General features: G+C 32.2%; 1 protein-coding gene across 1 annotated transcript in view; it reads right to left on the bottom strand.

The window, feature by feature from the left end:
• LOC118194728 (uncharacterized) overlaps positions 1–24,002 on the bottom strand; it is a 157,959-nt gene that overhangs the window by 64,929 nt on the left and 69,028 nt on the right. Inside the window, exons 10-12 of the mRNA XM_085812837.1 lie at positions 23,192–23,948; positions 17,362–17,561; positions 5,677–5,899 (exon numbers count right to left, since the gene is read on the bottom strand). Of these exons, the coding sequence (XP_085668963.1) occupies positions 5,677–5,899; positions 17,362–17,561; positions 23,192–23,948 (1,180 nt within the window). The remainder of the gene's footprint in view (positions 1–5,676; positions 5,900–17,361; positions 17,562–23,191; positions 23,949–24,002) is intronic.

Genomic DNA, 24,002 nt, shown 5'->3' with positions numbered 1-24,002 from the left:
GTGATATTCTTTATATTAATACACATTAAAAACAAGTACATACACAGCTTCAAAAATTAAAGTCAGACTATCAAAATGCTGTTTTTTTTTTTTTTTTTTTTTTTTTTTTTTTTTTTTTTTTTGTAAAATTAGGCTTAACTGCTAAAAATGCGCAGGCTGGTGACGACGATCCATTTCAACGGGTCCAGTCCTGTTATTCTCCTGGAGCTGGTCCTTAAGGGTTAAATTGATTTTTAAATTTTCAAAACCTGCTATAAATTCATTTTGTAATTATTATTTCAGTTTCACAGTTTTAAAATCATAAAAAAAATTAAGAGTGGTTATTATTATTTTTTTTAATTTACTTATCTCCCCTCTCCCCATTTTCAAGTTTTAAAATCCTACTGTGGCTTAAATTCGAAGTAATGTCATAATAGACACACTTCTCCTTTTTAAAACTGACCAGATAAAAACTTCTACAATTATTCTGTAATATGTATTATTTTCTTAACTTCTGAAATTCATATATTAACAACCCAGGCTTAAGCATTATGAATAAGGTATTTTTTAATTCCGGATAATATACTAAGTGAAACATTATTGAGCTGTCACTAACTCATATGAGTTAAAATAAATTTGTTTACATCTTTTATTTTTACTCACTGTTCAATTTTAAATTAGTTTTTGCTTGAAAACAAAAATGTACTAATGCATTTAAATTATTTTTAGTCACAAAAATGCTTACATGCATTGTCATGTTAAGTCTATCAATTCTGATAATTGTGAAAATTAATACTGAAATTCTTAATATGCACACTTGTCTGTGCATTTTGTTTTTTTATAATAATGCCCGAATTTACAATTTGTATGCCAGAATTATGCTCTCAACACTTTTCTTCATTCTGCAGAATTGGCAAATTCCATATTTTTTGTTGCCAAAGTCCCTTTTTGGTCTATTTCATAAGCTTTACTTATCTAGTTCTTGATAAACAATGGGCTAGATCTCAATTCTTCCATCAAACTGGAGCAGGGTTAATTCTGCATTAGAACCTTCCAATTACACCACATAAATTTGACTGTGTTTTTGACAGAGATAAAATCAAACGTAAAAGAATGTAAAATTACACATAAAGGATACTTAATTATAATTCCTTATTTATGTCTCATTAACCTTACAACTTTTTCAAATGTATATCATATTTTCAGAGGGATGCAGTATTTACTTCTATGTTGAATTTATATTTCTATTTTCTATAACATATGTGCCATTATTAAACACACACCAAAATATATATACATATACATTGAAGTGCCACTGAATTAGGGATAGTAATTTTATAGCGCTGCACGGCATCTCTGCTCACATGAAGTTGTGGTAAATACACATACAGCTAGTACTATGTTTGTTGTTAATCAGTTGTTTTAATTACCAGTATGGGTCAAACTTCTGATTTAGACAGCTTCAATCTTGGACAGATGGTAGGCACTCGACGGATGGGCCACTTAATTTCCAAAATCCTCAGTAGGCTAGGATTTTCAAGGTCAACAGTGTCAAGAGTATACTGAGAATGCACGCGTGGGAAAAAGAACTAGTATTCGGGCAAATTGCACAGGACAATTAACCTAGAACAAGCGTGGCGTGAGACGGTTCAGCCGTATTGTACATGGTCAACAAAGCCAAACATTAGCTCAAATTCCCACCCAGCTGAATCAGGGTGACATTTGTACAGTCAGTAAAAGGATCATGCAACGCTTGCTTAATCAAATGGGCTTCGGAAATTTGACCAAATGGGCTTCGGAGGCCATAGTCCCACAAGAGTACCTTTACTGAATGCACACTATAGAGCTGCACTTCTTGCCTGAGCAAGATGAGTCTCAATTCCAATTAATTAATACCAATGGGAGGCTGAGAATATGGCATCAGACTCATGAAGCCATGAATCCTGTACAGGGTTCGTAGCCACATTTTAGTTAAAAAAAAAAATAAGCACCTATAAGCACTTTTCAAGCATATTTTACGGGAAAAAAAAAATGAGCACCCCTTCTAATTACATTATACACAACTGCATAACCTTAAAAGAAAAATTAGACTTGTAATTTAAAATATGAGCAATGCAATATTTATTAAGAGAATGAGCATTACCTCAACCATGGAAAATAATTAACTTTTTTTTTAATTTTAAATGACAGTTCAATTTACAGAATTAGTTTACAATGAGAGAAAAATAAACTATGCAGAACTAAACTATATTACAAGATTTAATGATGAAATTTCAGCTCAAAATATAGAAAATAAGTAATAATAAGTAATAATAAGCCATATTAATTGTATTTGCTTGGCACCTAATAATAAATACAATTTATTTTTCCACTCATATTAATATTTAAATAATTTAAATTAAATCAAAATTTGAACATTTTCTAAATTTTCATTGCATAACAGTTTTTCCTTAACATATATTCCAAGCAAAGTAATTTAAGTAAAAAAGAGAAACATTTCTGAAATCAGGAGACGGGAAATTGCTTCATGCAGTCACCCTTTAACAGTAAAAGCTTAACTAACTCGCATACTCAAAAATTGCCGAATATTCCGTATAGTCGAGCGTAACTGGAAAAAGAGGAGGGGGAGAGATAGTAGCCATTCTTTAGATTTCTCAGCTAAATAAATGATTTTGACATTTCGATATGTGCATCATATAAAAATAGACCAACAGAACTGAGAAATATTCTGCTTAGAAAGCACAGTAAAAGTCTTTTGAGTGTTCATAAATAAATCTCAGACAGAACATCAAAATTAATTATCTCTGCAAAATACCGCAAACGTTACTGCGCAATAAGTGCGGCGTAATTCTTCCATACGTGATATTACGCAATCGGAATCGAAATCAACAGCTGCCAGTATTCGGAGAATAAAGAACTAAATAAAGGAAAAGAAAGAGACTTACTAATCTGGGGTTTTTTTTTTTTTTAATTCTAATTTTGAACAGACTGCGTTAAATTTTCGGAATATAATCATTCTTCGCTTGGGTTGGGTAGACCGCAAAACTTTTAGTCCTATTCAATCCAGACTGGACAGTGACAAAAAAAAAGTCCGCTGCTTCAATATTAGATATTTTGCGGAGAAAGGGGAGAAACTTCCAACCTCCGTACTGTATAATGTATTGGTTAAAAAAAAAAAAAAAATATTATGACTATTTGATTACTTTCCTTTTATTTAAGCCATTCCGAATATTATTCCTTAGAAAGCTAATCTGTGTAAAAATACACCATTTTTTGAAGTTTATCTACACTTCAGCAGCTACTGCAACTATATTATTATAAATATTCTTACATATGCTCATAATATAAGCATAAGATCATAATAAACACGAATATGAACTGACCACGTGGCACGAGAATGCAAATTATTAAAATCTTGATAAAAATTCAAACGTGTGTGAGTATTTGGGTGGGAGGAAAAGAATACCGAATGTACCGGAATTTTCTACGGTTTTTACAATTCTTGGACTTATAGAAAGACATGCACCTGTCTGTACTCTCGCACGCACTATAGGTTAATGCAGAGAAAGGGCGAAAAGCTATTTCCGGGAGTATGATTCACTATCTGACGTTCCATTATAAGGAAGAAAAGTTTTTTTATTTAGTTTCGGCTTTGGTACAGGGGGGGGGGGAACGCACATTCATTAAAAAAAGCACTAAAATAAAAAAATAAGCACTAAAAACAAAAAATAAGGGCTTTAAAGAAAAAGTAAGCACCTATAAGGGCCTTTATATTTTATTTTCAAATATAAGGACTTATAAGCACTTGTAAGGACCGCTACGAACCCTGCTGTATGGCAGATTGAAACTGTACAAGACCATGGTGGCTTAATCATAGTCTGGGATGTCTTCTCTTGGCAGAGTTTGGGATCTTTGGTACTTGTACCAACCTCCCTCAATATGATTCGGTACGTAGAGCTGCTAGGCAATCATCTCCATCCATTTATTCCTGTCATTCACACGGAAATTGAGTATCCGAGAAAGATAACTGCACCTCTCATAGGTTCTGGTTGGCTACTGCCTGGTTGGATGAGCATACTTCTGACTTCTCTGTCATAAATTGGCTACTTAAAAGCCCTGGCTTAAATTCTACTGAGCATCTTTCGGACGTTTTGGAGAAAGGTCTGAAACCTCATCATACAACACTAGCAACTCTTCCTAAATTATAGACAGCTCTATCCGATGTTTGACAAGCCATTCCCGTAGAATGCTTCCAGAAACTTATTGAATCTATGCTTTTTCGTTTGGCAGCCATTGTAAAGGCTAGAGGAGGCACAACTCGTTATTGACTAGCTATCCCGAATTCAGTGGCACTTCAGTGTATACAGTACAAAGTCTGTAAACCAGACGTCCATTATCTGGAATGATGTATAATCTGGACCTCAAAGCCACAAACTTTTTTTTTTTTGTATGCTTTATGCATGCGCATTTAATGTTACACATGCACGTTTAATGTTTATGCATGCCGTTTAGCACAAAAAACGAAGCAACTTAAACAACTTACATTGAAAGAAATGTTTAATAAAGTAAACAAATAAATATTAAGCTCTTTTTATAAATTTTGATACCCTTTACATCATAATTGCTCTTTATTTCATAAATTACGGTTTCATATTTTTAACTGTATAATTTCTGCCTGCCATCTTACCAGATTTAAATTGATGATCTATAATCCGGAATCGTCTAAGTCCCAATGAGTCCGGATTACAGACTTTGTACTGTATATATATGTAATAGATTCAAACTCAGAAGGTGAATGTCCAGCAGAAATTTTGATGGCGTAGAAGTGTTGATCCATAATGAATAGGAAATTGGAGACGAATGCAGACTAACTCTTCATTTTTCATTTCAGCAAACATGTTGCAGACAAATCAAGCTAGCACAATAATTGTGCCTATTTCAAGAGGTTTACATTTTTGATAACTTTGCAGCAAAAAGGAAGCAACAGACAGACAGCAGTCCAGCTAGGACAAAGTGTTGAAAGCAAGTGCATTATGCTCAGGGTGAAATCTTAATTCAGACTGAGTTAGTTTTGGTTCTCAATGCATTCTGATAGGATAGTTAATATTGCTGTAAAATTGCTATTGGCTGCTTGAGTTTTAGTTCCATTTACATCACCAGAATTATGTAGGAGTCATACTACATAAATTAATCTAGAAATGATGCAGTGTAAGGAGAATTTACTATTTTTAGAAATGAGAATTTAATCTTTCAGATATTCTTTATTTTTCTTACACACATGTGTGTGTGTGTATTTGTGTGTTTGGACTTCATTAACCCTAGAATTAGCAAATCGGTAAACATGAAAGCAACCAAATAACAAAAATAAACACATAGTATATGAATTATGGTACAGTCTGCAAATTTGAGAAACTGCTACACAATGCATATACCTTTTAATTAAGCCTCAATTTCAGTTTAATAAACAAAAATTCAAATCAATCTGATCTGACTCATATTTATGAAAACTAATCATAAAATAACGGAAAACAAAAACTCAGAAATTTTTTAATGTACTTGGCTAACTGGAAATTTAAAGCAAATTTAAAGCTTCAAAAAGAGGATGCATTGTAATCTTACTATAGGTGACAACATAACTAGTTATTTTTAGTAAAACACCAAAAAGTTTAAATAAGATCAATTTACAAAGAAACATACCTGAATATTCAACTTTTGAATAATCTATAGCTGATTTGGATACCCAACGCATGTGAACATGATGCTGGTGCTTTCTGCACATTTCAACACTGGGAAACCTCATGCAACACAAAAAACATGTATTGCGATCCACATTTGATGGATCATAGTTTTCTTGATGATTAACATTGGAAGCAACAATGTCATCAGCATTTCCAATATGAGCAGCGTCTGCCATATGTTTCTAAAAAATATGGGTAAAAATACGTAAGTATGCATCGTTGGTGTAACAGTGTGACACTCACAACATAGAAAAAATAACAATTTTCGTAAAGTGATATCTCATGGAATGTTAAAGTGGAAACACATTACATACAAAAAAACATGGAGAATGAAAAATAGTTTTATTCACAGATATGTGCAGGAAATAATGTTTGATATTTGGAAAAATTATTCCAATGAATTACCACCAACATGAATTACCACCAACTGTAACATATGTATCACAGCTACAGTAAAGTAACTGGCATGCACTCTGGAAGATATCTAGCTTCTCACATCCTTCGGTAGGAGTGGTGCTAATTATGGTGATAAAGTCTTCAAGAGAGTCAATATACTTATCATAAATGAGATCAGTCATCATTGTGGCACATGTACTACAACAATTAGTTGTTCATTTGAACAATTAAATATGGAACACTATTTATTATAAATATTCATGATTAAAACATTTATTCTTTATATTTACTGTTTCCACCTTCACATTTTACATTCTACTACTCAATCTATATATTATAAAACTGTTATTTTGGTGATGTTCTATCACTCCTTCAAGTTTTGTTACAGGTTATATATGCATGTATAATAGCACACAAACATCAGTATCAACATTTTAACAGTTGTTTAAATATATAAAATAATATTAAATGAAAAATCAGTTCATCAAGAAAGCTTTCATGTTAGTTATCAGATACTTGTCATACCTTTTACCTTCTGCAAATGGAAAAGATAACCATCTTTTATTATCTATTAAAAAGCCCGAGGTTCTAAATAAGTCATATAATGCTTGACTTTTATAATTTCTATCAGAATTAAGTTTTGTTGAAGCTTTTTTCATTATGTGACAACACATAACAAACAATCTTCTTTTGTAAGTTATATGTACTAACTTATATATTTATACAGCATGAAAACCTACTTACATAAGCAGTTTATTTTGGGGGGAAAAATGTAAGTATGATAACATTCTTTTAAACATAAATACAGTCAAAAGTCGTTAATCCGGACTCGTCGGGACTTCAGCGATTCCGGATTATCGATTTTTCCGGATCATCAGTTTCAATCTGGTAAGATGGCATGCAGAAAATACAAAATTAAAAATATGAAACCGTAATTTATGAAATAAAGAACAATTATGATCTAAAGGGTATCAAAATTTACAAAAAGAAAAAGCTTAATATTTATTTGTTTACTTTATTAAACATTTCTTTCAATGTAAGTTGCTTCGTTTCATGTGATAATACTTTCTCTTTAATTCTATTAAACAGACATAATTTCTTGTTTAGTTACAAAGTTCCGCTGTTCAAGTCCTATAATTGCTTTGTTGAGAATACCGACTAATTTGTCAATCGAAATGTTTTCGTTTTTAGTAACCTCTGGGTCACTTTCTTCACTATCGGATGCGAATTATAATGACGAGGAACTTGATTTAAATCATATCAAAGACCGAGTACATCGAGATGAAATACTGCACTTAGTAAGGAATCATAAGCCAAATAAAAATAAAAATAAAAAAAATAAATAAATAAAAAAAAAACATCTGCCCTGAAGATAAGGATAGTGCTGACAGATCAACTTCCAATCCGTGGCGTGAAATTGATAAACAGATTTCAGATTTCAAAACATACTTTCGCTTTGTAGATACAAATTACATATTAGTAAATATATATCGGAAATTCTATTTGACATAATCTAAATTAAACGCGCATGCGCACAAACATATTCGCAGCCGTAAAGGTCTTACGCGCACTCTTAAACGCCTGTGTGCATGCGTGAACGCGATGCATGCGCAGAAAGTTTGTAGCTTTGAGGTCCGGATTATAGATCATTCCGGATTATGGGTGACCGAATTAACGACTTTTGACTGTATATCTCTTAGGTTCATTATTTCAATAAAAGACAATGACAGACTTTAAAGACTTAGAACAATGTATTTAATTGTGGTTGATAAGCAATAAGATATTTTTTAAATCCTGGATCACATATCCTGCGCATGTATCTTAATGTAGAAAACTCTGGCATGCCTTATCTTTTCTGTGTTTTTCTCCTCCTTCTTCTTTCATCATAATCTATTCTACATTTTATTTTAGATGATACAAATAAGTAGTTAACTATAAAAATGGTTATAAAATTATACTGATTGCTTACCCAATTAAATTTACTTAAAAGCTGCTTGCTAGTATTGTGATCAATTACTCTTTAAAAACAACTAAAAGGAACTTGAAAACAACTATGGATTTAATTAAAAGAAATTATCCTTCTGTGGAATAAGTGATCTCTATATATATTTTTCTTTTTAATTTCTGAACTACTTACCGTATTTGACGGCATATAAGACGCACCCTTATTTAGAAGGCCACACACGTGTAGATGTAGAAAAAGTTATGTGTGTTTAGACCTTTATCCGGGCTAAAAATAGCATTCAGTATTGAAAGTTAACCTGTGTCCTTCACATATAAGACGCAGATAACTTTTTTTGAGACCAAATTTAGGAAAAAAAGCGCGTCTTACATGCCGTCAAATATGGTATATATTTTCAAATCAAACTACAAATGATCCACAATAAACTGAAGCCCAGTCAGTTGAATATATGTATGGAATGAATTTTTTATGAGTCCTTGAATCCCTTTAATAATAATAATTCCTCCAGAAAACACCTTAACCCTTTAATTGCCAAGTTATTTTGATGATTTGGGTACACAAATTATCAAATTTTTTTATTGCAAAAATCAAATGTTTAGTACAAAATGAAATATACTTAGTAGTTAAAAATTGATATTTTGAAGTACATGGGTAAAATTTTTAAAGTTTTGTAGCCACTGCATATTCGCTTGAGACGGCTGCCACTCAACATGGCAGTCGTAAAGTTCGCTTCAAGTGGGGCATTATTTTCTAAAAATGAAAAAATAATAATAATAATAATAATAATTACTTTCTTAAAAATAAATGAAAAAAATAAATAAAAGTGAATACCTATTAGTAGTTCAGTAATTCAGTCTTGTGTGGTACAACTGGAAACACTTTTCCAAGCACAAACCAACTCCACAATCATTACACCAGAATCATGTTTCTTTCATTATCTTTTTCCCATTTTTATCCTTTTTTGAACAACACACTTTGCACTGTCTTGTCGGCTCACGTTTCGCAGGAGTAGGAGGAATATGGGATATAAAATGTTGTTCAGTAAGACGGGCAGGGTTATCTATTGTAGGTGGTCTGCCAACATTCTTTTGTCCAGAAGCAGCATCATCATATTTATGTAAAAGCTCTTCTACAACTTGGATTCGAAATTCTAAAAATGTAATACGTTTCCCAACCACATTTTTATAGAGCAAATATGAGTTCCAGAGTACTTTGTCTAGTAAATGTAAAAATATCTTTTTATAATATTTTTTCTGACGTTTTCGGATTGTTGGATGAAAGGATATTTACTGATCACAGCAATCTACACCACCCATAGTTAGATTGTAGTCAGAAACAATCTCCGGCTTGAATATATTTTTATTTTTTTTTTTTTATTTTTGAGGCTGACCATGGAAGTATCATGAATACTGCTCATCAAACACACATCCTCCTTATCTTTCCACCTTATAGCCAAAATCTTACCTCTTTGAAAAGCTATGATTTGACCTTTTTGAAATTTTCTTTTAGCGAGTTCTGTAGGTAAATCTCGTCTATTCATCCTTACTGTGCCATAAATATCTGTTTTTTGGGCTATAAGTAAATCTGCAAGCTCGGGTGACATGTAATAAGTTATCTACAGTCACACAATAACCATTTCCAAGAAAGCGATGCAATAGGTGCATGACGACTTTTGTAGAAAGTCCATAATTTGTATACAATTGGTTGAAGACAGTACTATTTCCTGTATAGATAATGAAGTCACAAATATACCCTGTTTCCGCCTCACAAAGCATAAAAAATTGGATTAAAAATCACGCACGTTTGATAGGAATATATTGTTTCCAAGATAACCTTCTTTTATAAGGCATCCAACCGATACATCACTTTATGGTATGTAAAAATTACAAAATTTTTCCCGTAAATTTTCTATCACATTATACAGCTTCCAAAATTTTGGATTTGGAAAATCATCTCCTTTTTCAGCTTTATTACTGCAAAAATGTAAATATCGAAAAATCAAAATAAAACGATTTATGGGCATTACTTTTGAGTAAACTGGAGTATGCAAAATCCTTTGATGAGACCAGTACATAGCCTGATTTGGTTTTCGGACAATACCTTGAAGAATTATTAACCCAAAGAATAGCTTCATTTCTCTGTCATTTGTAGGGATCCATTTTTTACTGTGGGAGCACCTTGATATCTTTGCCCAATTTGCTTTTCTTTCTTGTTCTTCATAGTTGTTAATTTCTTTGACAATTACAGTCAAAAGTCGTTAATCCGGACTCGGGACTTCGGCAATTCAGGATTATAGCTCATCAGTTTAAATCTCGTAAGATGGCATGCAAAAATTCTAAAATTAAAAATATGAAACCGCAATTTATGAAATAAAGAACAATTATGATCTAAAGGGTATCAAAATTTACAAAACAAAAGCTTAATATTTATTTGTTTACTTTATTAAACATTTCTTTCAATGTAAGTTGTTTAAGTTGCTTCGTTTTATGTGATAATACTTTCTCTTTAATTCTATAAACAGACATAATTTCTTGTTCAGTTAAAAAGTTCTGCTGTGCAAGTCCCGTAATTGCTCTGCCGAGAATACAAATTAACTTGTCAATCAAAATTTTTTTCGTTTTCACTAACCTCTCTGTCACCTTCTTCATGTCTTTATCCATTTTTTTGCAGCAATTCCACTTTTTCTTTGATGGACATCGACACATACTTTCATTTTGTAGATCCTTTGGGAGCTCCAGCATGGGAAATTCTATTTGACATAATTGAAAGTTCAAGTTTACTTTTATAAAATTGCTCTTACAGTCTGCAAAAAATAATAAGCAGGATCCAATTCGAAGATTAAGGAACAACGCAATCATCAACATTAACTGAAATAGATAATTAGATAATTTTCTTATACCATCCGTTATACATTAAACGCGAATGCGAAAATGTATTCTGCATTTACGCACGCGCATATGCGCAGTCGTAAAGGTCTTACGCGCACGCGTAAACGCCTATGCGCATGTGTCAATGCGGCGCATGCGCAGAAAGTTTTTAGCTTTGAGGTCTGGATTATAGATCATTCCGGATTATGGGTGTCCGAATTAACGACTTTTGACTGCATATCCATTAGATTTGAATTTAGAAACATTTCTCAAATATCTAAAGGAGTGTAGTTTATGTTTACAGGAAAATTTACACCTGGAGTACCTGTAAAAGGGAAACCACAGGGGCCCTGATCGGCCAGAAGCAGTTATTTCACACCAGTCTCTCGCATTTCCTATATCACCATCACCGATACTCGTTGATTAACTTCTAATTTCAATGTCACTCTCCTCAGTTTCACCTGCGTCACTAGTATTGATGCCTTCAAAATCTTCATCTTCGGTTGAAGAATCTAAATCATCTATATAACGTTTCAAAGAACTGGATGCCAATTTACAACAAAAAGATACCGTGCACTTTGACGCAAAGATCTTCTAACCTCTAACCTTTGAAATCTGCAGTAAAGTGCTGCCATCTACTGAACTGAGCGCACATTAACTTTTCCTGAGATACAGTCGGGTTTGACAAAGAGATGAAGCCAAAATAAACGTCTCCTCGCTTAAAAAAAATTACCCCAAGTACATTTTCGAACACCAGTGCATGACAGTTAAAAGGTTAAAAATTCAAGTTTTTTTAAAGGAATTCTTAGAGGTTTCATACGTATCCCTAGAAGTATAGTAACCAAAATCCTAACATAAAGAAAATTACTTGGAAATTTTACAACCCTTCCAAAATTCTGTCAACCATTTTGTTACAGATAAACAAAATGTACTGAAATGGCATCAAATGAATATCTAAAATGCAAGAAGGTAATGAAATCTTCCTTTTTCTAATATCTAAGTAGTTATTTTAATAATTGTTTGAATATTATAGTTTGGTTTATTTCATTACGGCAAAGCACTCTAGGGCTATCTACATAAGAGGAGGGATGCCTTGGTGGAGGACTTTCTAATGATGAAAATGCCATGCAGCCAGTTTGTTTACCTGGAATTCAACTACAGTACACTCCCAATTATCCGCGGAATTGGATGGCGCGGCCGCCGCGGATAACAAAAATGGCGGATAATCTTGAAAAAAGCTAAAAATGGGTGTAGAAAAAGAAAAAACAGTCATTCCAACTTTGAAAAATCGTTTTATATACAATAAAACGTAAAATAAACAGCAGAAAATGTTTAACTAACACTGAATATTTTAGAATGTCACTCAAAACTAACCTAAAATGCATTCTGTTAATGAAAACAGAAAAGTGCTTTGTATACTTACAAGAGGCGTCAAGGATACACAGAAAAATTAATACATATGTACTGTTTTAATACTGTAGTGTATTATGTAATTACAAAAGCATAACTGTAAAACTACACCTTTTTGAAGAAAACAGTCATTTGTGTTTGCTTCTTGCTTTGGAAGCATTTTCTCTTGATCCGAGATTGCATTTTTGTAGCATAAGTTTCTCGGCCAACTCCGCGTCGTCTTGTTCTTCCAAATAGCTCGGCAATCCATCGACTTATTGCAAAGCTTCGTGAGTCTTCCGCATCTGCACAGTGGGCTCTTCTTTGCCTTCACTTCGCTGTCCTTCATTCTCGGTTTCTCCCCTTGCTTTCTTCACAATTTCATCGTCTGTCAAGCGTTCAAAGACAGGTTCATTGACATCACACTCCAACCACTCGTTAATGTTTTCAGCATCGACAGTCTCACCACCGGGAACTGTTTTCACCGTATCGGCAAGAGTTGCCGTGGACTTGTCTACATCTTCATTCTCTTCTTCACAACTCAAAAGGGTTAGGTTGTTGTTGGCTTCAACATTAGGCATGAGTTTTCTCCATGATTTTATGAGGGTTGACGGTTTCAATGAGTCCCATGCAGATGCAATATCGTAGATGTTGTCCAAGATTGTGTAGTGTTTCCAAAACTTTTCAGATCATAATCTTCTTCAATTTTATTCATAGCAGCTTGGTTCCATATGTTCTCTTCATTGTTGCAATAACTCTTTGGTCCATGGGTTGGATTAGCGTAGTAACGTTTGGGGGAAGAAACTTTGCAAAAATTCGTCCATCAGAAGACTTTAGCACGCTTGTTGCTGGGTGAGAAGGTACGTTGTCAATCAATAGCACAGCTTTTTCAGGCAGGTTTTTCGATTTAAGATGTTTACACACTTGAAGAACAAAGATGTTTTCAAACCTTTTTTGAAAATTGTTTCGGTTCATCCATCCTTGTTTTTTTGGTTAAAGTAATCAACGGGCAAATTTTCTATCCTTGTGTCTTTGAAAGATCCCGGTTTTTTTTACTTTCCAATGACAACAAGTCTAAGTTTATGTCCACTCGTGGCGCTACTGAAAGACATGATAGTGATCCTTTCCTTGATGCTTTTATGACGTGCCGCTTTACTTTCATTTTCAAATGCTAAAGTGCGAGTGAGAAGACATTTCCACAAAAGTCCCGATTCGTCAGCATTGTATATTTGTTTAAAAGATAGCTCTTCTTTTAAAACAAATTCTTCAAATTCATGGTGGAAATCGTCGGCTGCTTGTTGCTTGTCAAGTTTCTCCCCATGAAGTCCAATTTCTCAAATTCCATGTCGCCCCTTAAAACGAGTCAACCAGGCAGAAGACACATCAAAATTTCCTTTCAAGCCTAACAACTCAAAAAAGGTTTTTGCCTTTGCCACAATGATAGGACCATTTACAGGAGTACCCTCTTTTTGAAGTTGAGCTAACCACTCTGTCAATACCGTGTCTAGCTCATCAAAGGTAGAACCCTTCATAGTTTTTCACGCTTTCATTGCAGAAGCACTGTCTGACATTGATGCAAAGTTCACCAATTTGTCTTTTTGCTTTAGAATGTCACACACTGTTGTTTCCGTGATTCCGTAATCCATTTCCATCTGCTGCCTTGTTGCTACTTTGGAAATTAATTCTAGTTTTTGCACAATCGTCAACACAACCTTCTTTTGTTTTCCTGACATTTTAAATCGGTAATAAAAAACACAAAACCAACAAAAAAGCACAAGCACTGAGCACAATAAAAGATAAGAAATTAACTCGGACCGGCTCACAAACACTATCAGGCTTAAACTCACAATGGCGAGTCGGATGAAGTGGACGTGTCGGTAAGATTAAGACGAGAGAGAGCAGTGGAGCGGACACTGCAAGAATGAGTAAGAAATCACTTACTCATCAGAGGGGCCGAGGGGAAGGTTACGAGAAGGCCTGAGATATTTTTACAATAAATAAGCACCATGTTATCAAATTGAACGTTTTGTTCAGTTTTGCAAACATTTTTATTTTCTTTGCTTTACGCTTGTTAAAAAAAAAAAAAAAAAAAAAAACCTTTGTGCTGCAGGCGTGGATAATCCACTCGCGGATAATCGGGAGTCTACTGTACCAATATTTCAATGAGTTCATTCTGCTACCAGTGGGCCTTCAACATTATAGGATTCAAAAGAATGTACTTCCTATAACAGAGGCAATATAATAAAAGAAAATTTATAGCTATGCAAATTTCTTGAATGTAGGTGTAAATATATCTTTTAATGCAAGTGCAGGATTAACTTGAAAAACATCCATAATAATTTAACACATGTTTTCAAACACATCATGGCAAAAAAATTATGCCAGATTATGCACATGAAGAGTGTGAAAAGTTTACACATTGAAAGTTATAAACCCCAAAGACATTTCCAATGTTGACGAAATCTGAATGGGGTAAGACTTTATTTCTTTTTTAATTGTTTTCTAATAATACCACAATGCTTAAAAGATGAATAAATTTGCAATAGAACTATTAGTAAAGAATGCCTGACTGTAAGGAGTAAACATTTCTAGAATAGAGTACAGGTTACAAATAAATACAAGATCTCTCATTGTTTCAAGAATTTAAATTTTTTTCTCATATAATACAAGTTAAATAACAATGGGATAGTTCAAAGAGTACAACAGAAAAAAAGTGACACATGCAGAGGAAAACTTTTTTCACACACACTTTTTGACACTTCTTTTCACAGGAAAAAAGTGAAAAGTACAATTTTCATAACAATAATGTACAGCATTCTATGATTTTTTGCATTTGAAATCAACATGTTCTTCCCAAAGAAACAAATACAGCCAGCAGATAAGGGGATTATTAAATGTTTTAAGTGCTCTTATGTAAAACAGTGAGAACTGCACTTAATGATAATGACAGCAGAATAAACAAATATGACATACTGCCATAGAGGTAAGAAGATATAGAGGTAAATCATCATTCCCTTAGCATGATATAAAGAGGAAGGTTATTTAAATTCCTTTATTAAGCTTTTTGATAAGCAAGTACAAAATAATACCTTATAACAGGTATTATCAAATTATGCAAATATGAAAAATTTAAGGGATTTTAAATACTCATTATTAGCTTTTTTCATATGTTAACTACAGTTCCCATTTTCATATGGAATCACCATCTAAAAAAATAAATAGCTAACTAAAAAAGCAGTAAATCACACACTACATAATTACCAAAAAATCAATTAATTTTTATGTTTTATATTTTAATCACAGATTACTGTCATTATAAAATATTGATCAAATATGTTTTGAGGTACACAAAATCAACTCAATTGAAATTTCTTTTTTATTTCGAAGTTAGAATGGATTTTGGAATTTAAAATTTTAACCACTTATTTAATCAGATTCAAAATTATAAGTAAAAAATTTTTATTTCCCTTTCTGAATAAACTGTACATTAAGTAAATTACTTATAGAAAATATTATTTCTTTGGAAAAGCAAGAGTGATGCTAATAAAGATAAATCAATACTTTTAGAAGTTCTTTTTAATATATTTACTATTTCATCAATAGCAAAAAGTAATTTTAGAAAATGTATTATTATATTCAGAATCATAATTCTTACAGAACAAAAAATTAATATTCTGTATGTAAATGAAAAACACATAATTCATTGGATCATCTTAGGAACAAGAGTATAAAACATTAATTTATTTATGGCAACTTGAATGATAAATTTATAATATAAACTACGATTATCTCTTAGTTATTTACCAAGAGCAGGTTTTTTTTTTTTTTTTTTTTTTTTTTTTTTAATTTCTCATTTTGAATTAGTATTTACCACCTAGAAATTTCCAAATAGATAATATGTTTTTCATAATTTTTTATTATTGACAGAATTAATCACATGTTCATATAATCTTCATTTCACTAATGTTAACTTAATTATCAATCCATATTTAAATAGCTTAAAAAGGATTTAATTGCTTTAAAATCACTTCTCCCAGCCCAACACTGCCATTTACAGATATTTATTTATCAATAACTCAATTTAGACTTGCAAGTTATCAACACTTCTAAATTTATCTTTGATAAGTTTAGAAAGGTGTATAACAATAAGCTTAACAGTAATTTGGCAAAATACTTTAGTTTACCTTCAAAGTGGTATTTTTCAAGCATATTAATAAAAATGAAAATGAGTAGAGTTCTAGTAAATAGCAGTCAGACAAAGCCAAAAATGAATGAGGCAGCAGAACTTATTTGTGAAACGCACCAAAAGAGATTTCAACTAGGCAGGAAATGCTAGTTGTTTACAGATTCACTTTCTTCTTACCTTATATGTGTTAAAAGCTGCTTTTGAGTATCTGAAACAATGCTGTGGTAAAATTATAACAATTGCTTCAAGAGATGTGGTTTATATGTAAATGACACAGATCTAAATGTCGTCATGGGAAGCATGAACGACACCACAATTGAAGTTTTGATGCAAATGTCAATATTGAATTCCTAAACTCTGATGAATATAGAAGGAATGTTGCGCTGTGGACAGCAATGTTAATTCTGGGGATAATGGGGGAAAAAACTACATAGTTTAACCTCTGAGCAATAAAGAAACACATGTACCAATATCTGGAAAGCACAAGCAAAGCAGACAATTTTCTTTCAAATTCTCTCAATGAAATTAACATGTCATTTAAAAAAGACACATCAATTTTGTTAATAATGATATTTTATGTTACTCAAAAGTTATTTTAACACTAAATATCAATATATTAAAAAAGAAATACAGTTATGGTAAAATACACTAGCTTACATTTACTACTTTTGCTGAAATTTGAGGATAAGCTACTAAAATTGTGCCTTTCATCTCGTGGCCCCAATTAATTACCAGATATTTAATCTGCTAGAGATACTCATAGCCCCAAGCAGTTATAGTTTAACATAAAAAAGTAACAATAATATAATACAAATTACTCAAAAATTTCAGATTTTCTCTTACCTTTATTTCTTCTTCAGATGAAAATGTAAGAGAACAATGATTACATTTATAAAAGATATTAGTTGGATTACTAGGTGGCGTTTCAGCAAGTTTTGCTTCAGAATTTGTTTGTAATTTGGGACAAGTAGGTATATGATTCATCAATTCATGAGGATCACCATAAGGATATAGGCACTTTGCACATGACCATGTTTTAGGACCTAATTAAAAAGCAACCTTTAACTATACATGATAAGAAATTGCAAAGAATCTACAATAATGATAGAGAAAAGCAATACAATAGTAATAACTCTATAACATGATTTTTTAGGATCTAACTTAACCTTAGAAAGCTTGCATAAACTCATATCTTTGTAACATGAAATTAATATTTTGCATGTAAATGAAGAACACATAATTCGTTGGATCATCTTAGGAACAAGAGAATAAAACATTAATTTATTTACGGCAGCTTGAATGAAAAATTTATAATACAAACTACCATTATCTGTTAGTTATTTACCAAGAGCAGAAATTGTCCAGATTAAGAGTTCAGATAACCCCAAAAACCTAACTAGTATTTTAAAGTTTAATATGAATTACTAGTAGAGATTGTCAACAGAGATGGCCCAGATGGAAAGAGTTCAGATTTTAACGATCACCTAAAAAAAAAAACCTAAACTAGTTTTTTTAAAGTTTAATATGATTCACCAGAAGAGATTGTCGACAGAGATGGCCCAGATGGATCAGTGAAACATATATGTTATATACTTTTATACAGACTTTTATAACATGTTATATAGCATTACATTCAGACTAATATGTTATATACTTTTATAACATGTTATATATCATTACATATCTTCTATATACTTAAAAGTGACAAAATGTGCAATTTAATTCTATAAAACTATTTATTGTTTTTAATTACATATACGGCAAACTAAATGTACTTTTAAGACACAATAACACGCCGAATAAATACTAATTCAGAAAACAAACAACAAAAATCAGCGTTATACTTATAAAATTTCCACAGGACTAGTTTCGATGGTTTTACCGAACCACCATCCTCAGCTGCAAAACCGCAAATGAACAAGATAGGAAAAAATGATTAGATAAGATAAGATTAGATAAGATTCAATAAAATTCCGAGTTCCATACTTAAGGACCCCATTCCGGATATGAATTCCTGGGGTATTTATAGGATTCCTATAAATACCCCAGTGTGGTTTAATTTACATTGGCCAAACTAAGAGAGCCTTAAAATTTCGCGTCAAGGAACATGAGGCATATGTTAGAAAAAAGGAAACACAGAAGTCTTCTGTTGCGCAACATTGTTGCTCTGAAAATCACACTTTCAATTTTTCTGCTGCCAAAATTATTCAAAAAACATCTTCCATTGGAGAACTGGATTTTCTAGAGGCATTTCACATTCATAAAAATCTTTCTGTTCTAGTTAACGATCCTAATTCCAATCCAAATTTGCCTTCGGCCTTTAAAGAAATTATGTTTTAGTTCTGGTTTCACCAACAGATGGCACCACTTGCTTATTCTTGTCCAGGCTTTCTTATCTTATCTAATCATTTTTTCCTATCTTGTTCATTTGCGGTTTTGCAGCTGAGGATGGTGGTTCGGTAAAACCATCGAAACTAGTCCTGTGGAAATTTTATAAATATAACGCTGATTTTTGTTGTTTGTCTTCTGAATTAGTAAATGTACTTTTATTTAAATCAAATGGATTAGAAAGATAAAAAATAATAATAATAATAATAATATTAACTGCACCTATTGCTTTTAAATAAATTGATAATTAATAACAGATTAAATATAATAGAATAATATCTTACATTTTTTCAAAGGGTAACAAACATAAATGAAATCACATTAATGTAAAACAACACAAAATCATATTTCAAGACTAATAGCCCTTTGGATTAAAAAAACAATAGCTAAAAAAAGCTCAAAAGTCAAGCATATTAAATTTGGGAAGCACAAAGGACAGTGTATTTGGATAGTTTAAGGTAATCTGTCTTGTGTGTTAGATCATATAAACAACAATCAACATTCCATGAGGGGATACTTCTCCCTGTTTGAAACTGTAATTTCCGAACATACCTAATTTTTAAAATTTTTTGCATGAAATTTCTCTTTAAGAACAGCCTTACACTGAGTTGCAGTTACAGCTCCTTTCATTAAAAAAAGACAGGGGGACTAAGGATCATTTGACAGTATAATGCAGTAAAAACATGAGTACCTATAAAACTAAACATCAGATTCAAAAACTTTTTCATGTGTCATAATCTTTCCTTAATGAAAGTATCTGTAACTTTTAAACTTTTATGAAAAGCTGTATGTTATATGTTTTGAATTTTTATTTCAATCACACAAATCAATCTTCTGCAATCAAGATATGAAAATTAGATTACATAAAATTTAAAGACGAAGACAAAAATTAAAATCTACAAAAAAATTTAAAAAATAGTCTTTTACTAAGAAAAAAGTTTAAAAAGAATGAAATTAATTTTTATTTAGATAATGAAAGGAAGACTATTTTAGCATATTTGGAAAACCAGTTATACATTGAGAAGTATTTATTTTTTTGAAAAGGTACTTTCTGATTTCTCTCACTCACCCCCAACAAAAAGCCAACTCGCTGGTGACTTTGGGGAACATTTGCAATCTCACTGGCAACTGATTTTTTGACAAGCTAATTCATGAAATGCAACAGCCATTTTTGAAATGGTAGCAAACTAGGAATTCCATAAAAGAGCAATCGGTCAATAAAATTTATAAAGCAAAAGCTGAGTGCATACTGGTTTCCCCCATATATACTTTTGGCGACATTGTGGATTGCCACATAAAGATCTGAGGGAGCCTTGTGGAAGAAGATCATTATGCAACCATTTGAGAGCTTGCTAAGGAGTTAGATGTTAGTCGTATGTCCATTAGTCACACTGTTTATCACATAAACTTGACATACAAGTTCAGTCGCATGAGCAGACTCAAGCAGATAAGGGTAGATGTGTTTGGGAATACACTAATCTGCTTGATTACAAAAGCAAGGACAAAATTCTGGATCGGATCATCATTGTGATGAAAAGTTGATTTATTTCCACAATACAGGGCAAGAAGGGGCTTGGTCTGCGCCCGGTGAGCCTGTCAGCAGCAACACAAAATGTAGTTTGACTAACAAAAAGATCATGTTTTATAGCCGGTGGGACTGCCATAGTATTATCCACAAAGAGTATCTGGGAAAAGGTAAAACCCTTGACAGTAAGGTGTACAACGAAATGCTAGTCCGTGTTAATGCTGCTGTCAAAGAAAAACGTTGAACTGAGTTCTGGCACAAAAAGGTAGTGTTGCACAAGATAATGCAAGACCACATGAGTCTGCATTTACTGCCTGGGATACTACATTTTGCTGGTGCTATCTTCCATTCTGCACAGAATTTCCGAAATGAGGTTGATCTGTTTTTTGACTCACGGCCACCAAGTTTCTGGGCCGAAGGCTATGAAAAACTACCAAAATGTTGGCAAAAAACCATAGCTATGGGTGGTGATTATTACTTGCTAGAGCACTGCTTTCATGCTTTTTTCTTTTTTTTTAACTTTATTAAGATAGCTTTTTCGGCAGAAAACTTTTGTTACAAACAGACATATTGCATGATCTAGAAGTTTGTGTGTGTATATATATATATGTATATATATAATTAATTTAATCTCCTAAGAAATGAAAAGGTAATATTAATATAATGGGATACAATGTATTTAAATTTTTACAATAAATACTTCAAGTATTAAAAATTTAAATACAATAATAAATATATTTTACAAGAAAATCTGTTGTTGAATCCATAAAAAGGTCTTTATTTTTCAACATGAATTAGTCACAAAATCATCAACAATTCAATTAGATCACATTTCATCTCTATCGCAGTTGTGAAAACTCCTATGCCAAAATGTAAATAGTATGTGTAAAATTTAAATACACACCCCCATTTTGTAAAAATGATAATGTATGTAATACTCACTCACTTTTGGGGAGGGATTACTGTACATGTGCTGCTTTTAAACTTTTAACTGTCATGCCCGAAATTATTCCAAAATGTCACGCCCAGGCTAATTTGTTTTGAGTGCATCGTATTGTTATACCCAAATATATATCATGAGAAGTTTATTTTGGCTTCAATTCAACAGATGACAGCACTTTACTGAAGGTTTCAAAGGATAGAGGTTAAAGTTCAAAGTGCGCAGCATTATTTTGATTGTGAGGCAAACATTTCATTTTTGGAATAAAAAAGAAAATTGACAATTTATGCACCCACATCATCAAACTAACTTGACAGTTAAAAGATTAAAGATCATGCATATGGCCCACATACATGAGATAAAACATCTGATGGATTTGTTATTTTCACATTATTTGGTATATTGCTTGAAATTTAATACCATTTTCAAGTCGATATCCTTTGCTTCTGTACAAGTTTTAACATAGCGAACAAAACATTTATTTGAACACTAATCGCAAAACAATACACTTATATCTGCTCACCAAAATTTTTATACTGAAATCACATCAAGTACTAATATGAAGACTGCAACAAATTTTGAAATGCATTTCATCAAAATTGCATTGCATAAGCCCAATATATGAGGGTTAAAAATGAATTTTCAAGAAAATATTAAGATTATTTTGAAGGATGTTATGAAAATAAAAGTATAAAGGCTATGTAACAACAAAAAATGCTCAAAATGAATTTCTCAAAGCAACACAGAAAAATTTAACCTAACAATACTATAAAAAGGTTTTAACCACTTACGCTAAAAAGACGTGCCACGCATGTCAAGATGCTTTTGTCTCAAACCGCGAGCAACACAAACACCACGTCGATAGGCATTTATTGCAAAAATGAGAATAACGTGGTGCACACGTCGCCTAACAACAAGATTGTTTATTTCTCGAGTTACAGCTCTGGATTGCACTCGCAGACGCAGAGAGGCGTAAATGAGACACTTTACCGCTTGTTATATTGTAGCGCACGGCACCACAACCATGAAGTTTAGTCATAGCGCAAGTGGTTAAAAAGAATGGCTACATAAACTACACTAACAGTTAAAAAAAATTTTTTTTTCATGCATGCCCAACTATCTGCAGCACTACCAAGCTTTAGTACATTAAGCTGTTGTTCAAGAGATATTTTCTGTTTAAGTTGTTATTGAAACTACCACACAATTTCTATTTTTAATATTTTAAGTAAAACTAAGGAGCAAACATGTTCTATGAATTTGAGTTATAAAATATATATTTTGAACAGCCCATTACTTCAGCGTTCAGTGTTTGTTAAAAGTGATATACAGTGTCAAAAATCATCAAATTTCAATAAAGCTGAGATTACTATCTCTATCCCTGTGTTTATTTTTCTATTTTCTTTTCATCAATTATCAAACATACTTCTAGAAATCTGAATATCTATTACTATACATGGTCTTCAAATTTAGAAGAAAGAGCACAAAGCTACAACGAATGAATTACAGTTTATTAAATTAAACCACTTCTTATTTGACAGAAAACTGATATTAACTAAAATAAGATTGGCTTTAAGTAACCCGATACTAAATTACTTTTCATTACTTATATTAAAATGCTTATAAACAAAGCGATGTAAAATACTGTAAGAAGTATATTAATTATTTATTTTACAGTTCTAAATATTCCATCAATTATCTTGCAATTTATTTAACCATTAACTGTGAGAACTAATATTGTTAACTTAACCTATCTGAATCATAGCAAATTTAATATGAATAAATATTTTAATGTCTATTAAAATGAAAACAGAAATACTTACCAGTCTGAACAGCATGAGATAACATAATATGCTTCGTCAACCTGTCTTTGCCATGTACATATACTGAACAAACAGAGCACTGTAAATGTGGCCCAGGTTGATCTTGCAGGTGCCTTTGCTTCACATGAGTTCTGAGTCTGCTTGGCCTTGATGTGCAATAAGTACAATAGCGACAAACATATGTTTGCATCCTATGCATGGATTTCATATGTTGATGGTGAGATTTAAAATCCACTGAAGGATCACCACACAGTCCACAATAAAAGAAATTTCCAATCTCTGTTACATCAGATTCAGGAACTAGCCTCACTGTTTTATTATGGGCATTAGGATAATGATCTCGAACTTCTGCCAGTGTTTTAAGCGTAGTTTCACAAAATCGGCAGGCAGAGTTCAAAGTTGTTTCTTCATTGACATCTGATGGAACACAGACAAATACAATATTCTCATTAAACTCTGCTTTATTTGTGTGAACTGCTAACTCATGAATAACATGATAGTGCTTTTCGAGATCAGCAGGGAAACGGAGAGAATATTTATTCCTGCAAAATAAGCACTGTAATGTGTTATCATAGGAAGAAAATATTTGCCGAAATAAAAACATGCCAGAAAGTTTATCACAATTATCAGCTTCACTGAGTGGCAGCTCACTTTCAACAAGTTGTACAGAGTTTGGTAGAATCATAGCATTATAATCATCAATAGTTTCCAGTGTGCAGTCTTCAAGAGCTGGACGGGTGTCACCACGTTTTTTCAACTATAAAATACAAATAAAACCTTTCAGAACTACAACAAATAATATATAAAATAA

Source organism: Stegodyphus dumicola, chromosome 3, assembly GCF_044657685.1.
Source record: "Stegodyphus dumicola isolate Sdum_Otavi_A_Nest chromosome 3, ASM4465768v1".
Lineage (NCBI taxonomy): Eukaryota > Metazoa > Arthropoda > Arachnida > Araneae > Eresidae > Stegodyphus > Stegodyphus dumicola.
Note: the sequence above shows the minus strand (reverse complement) of the source record. Positions and strands in the feature narration are given on the sequence as shown.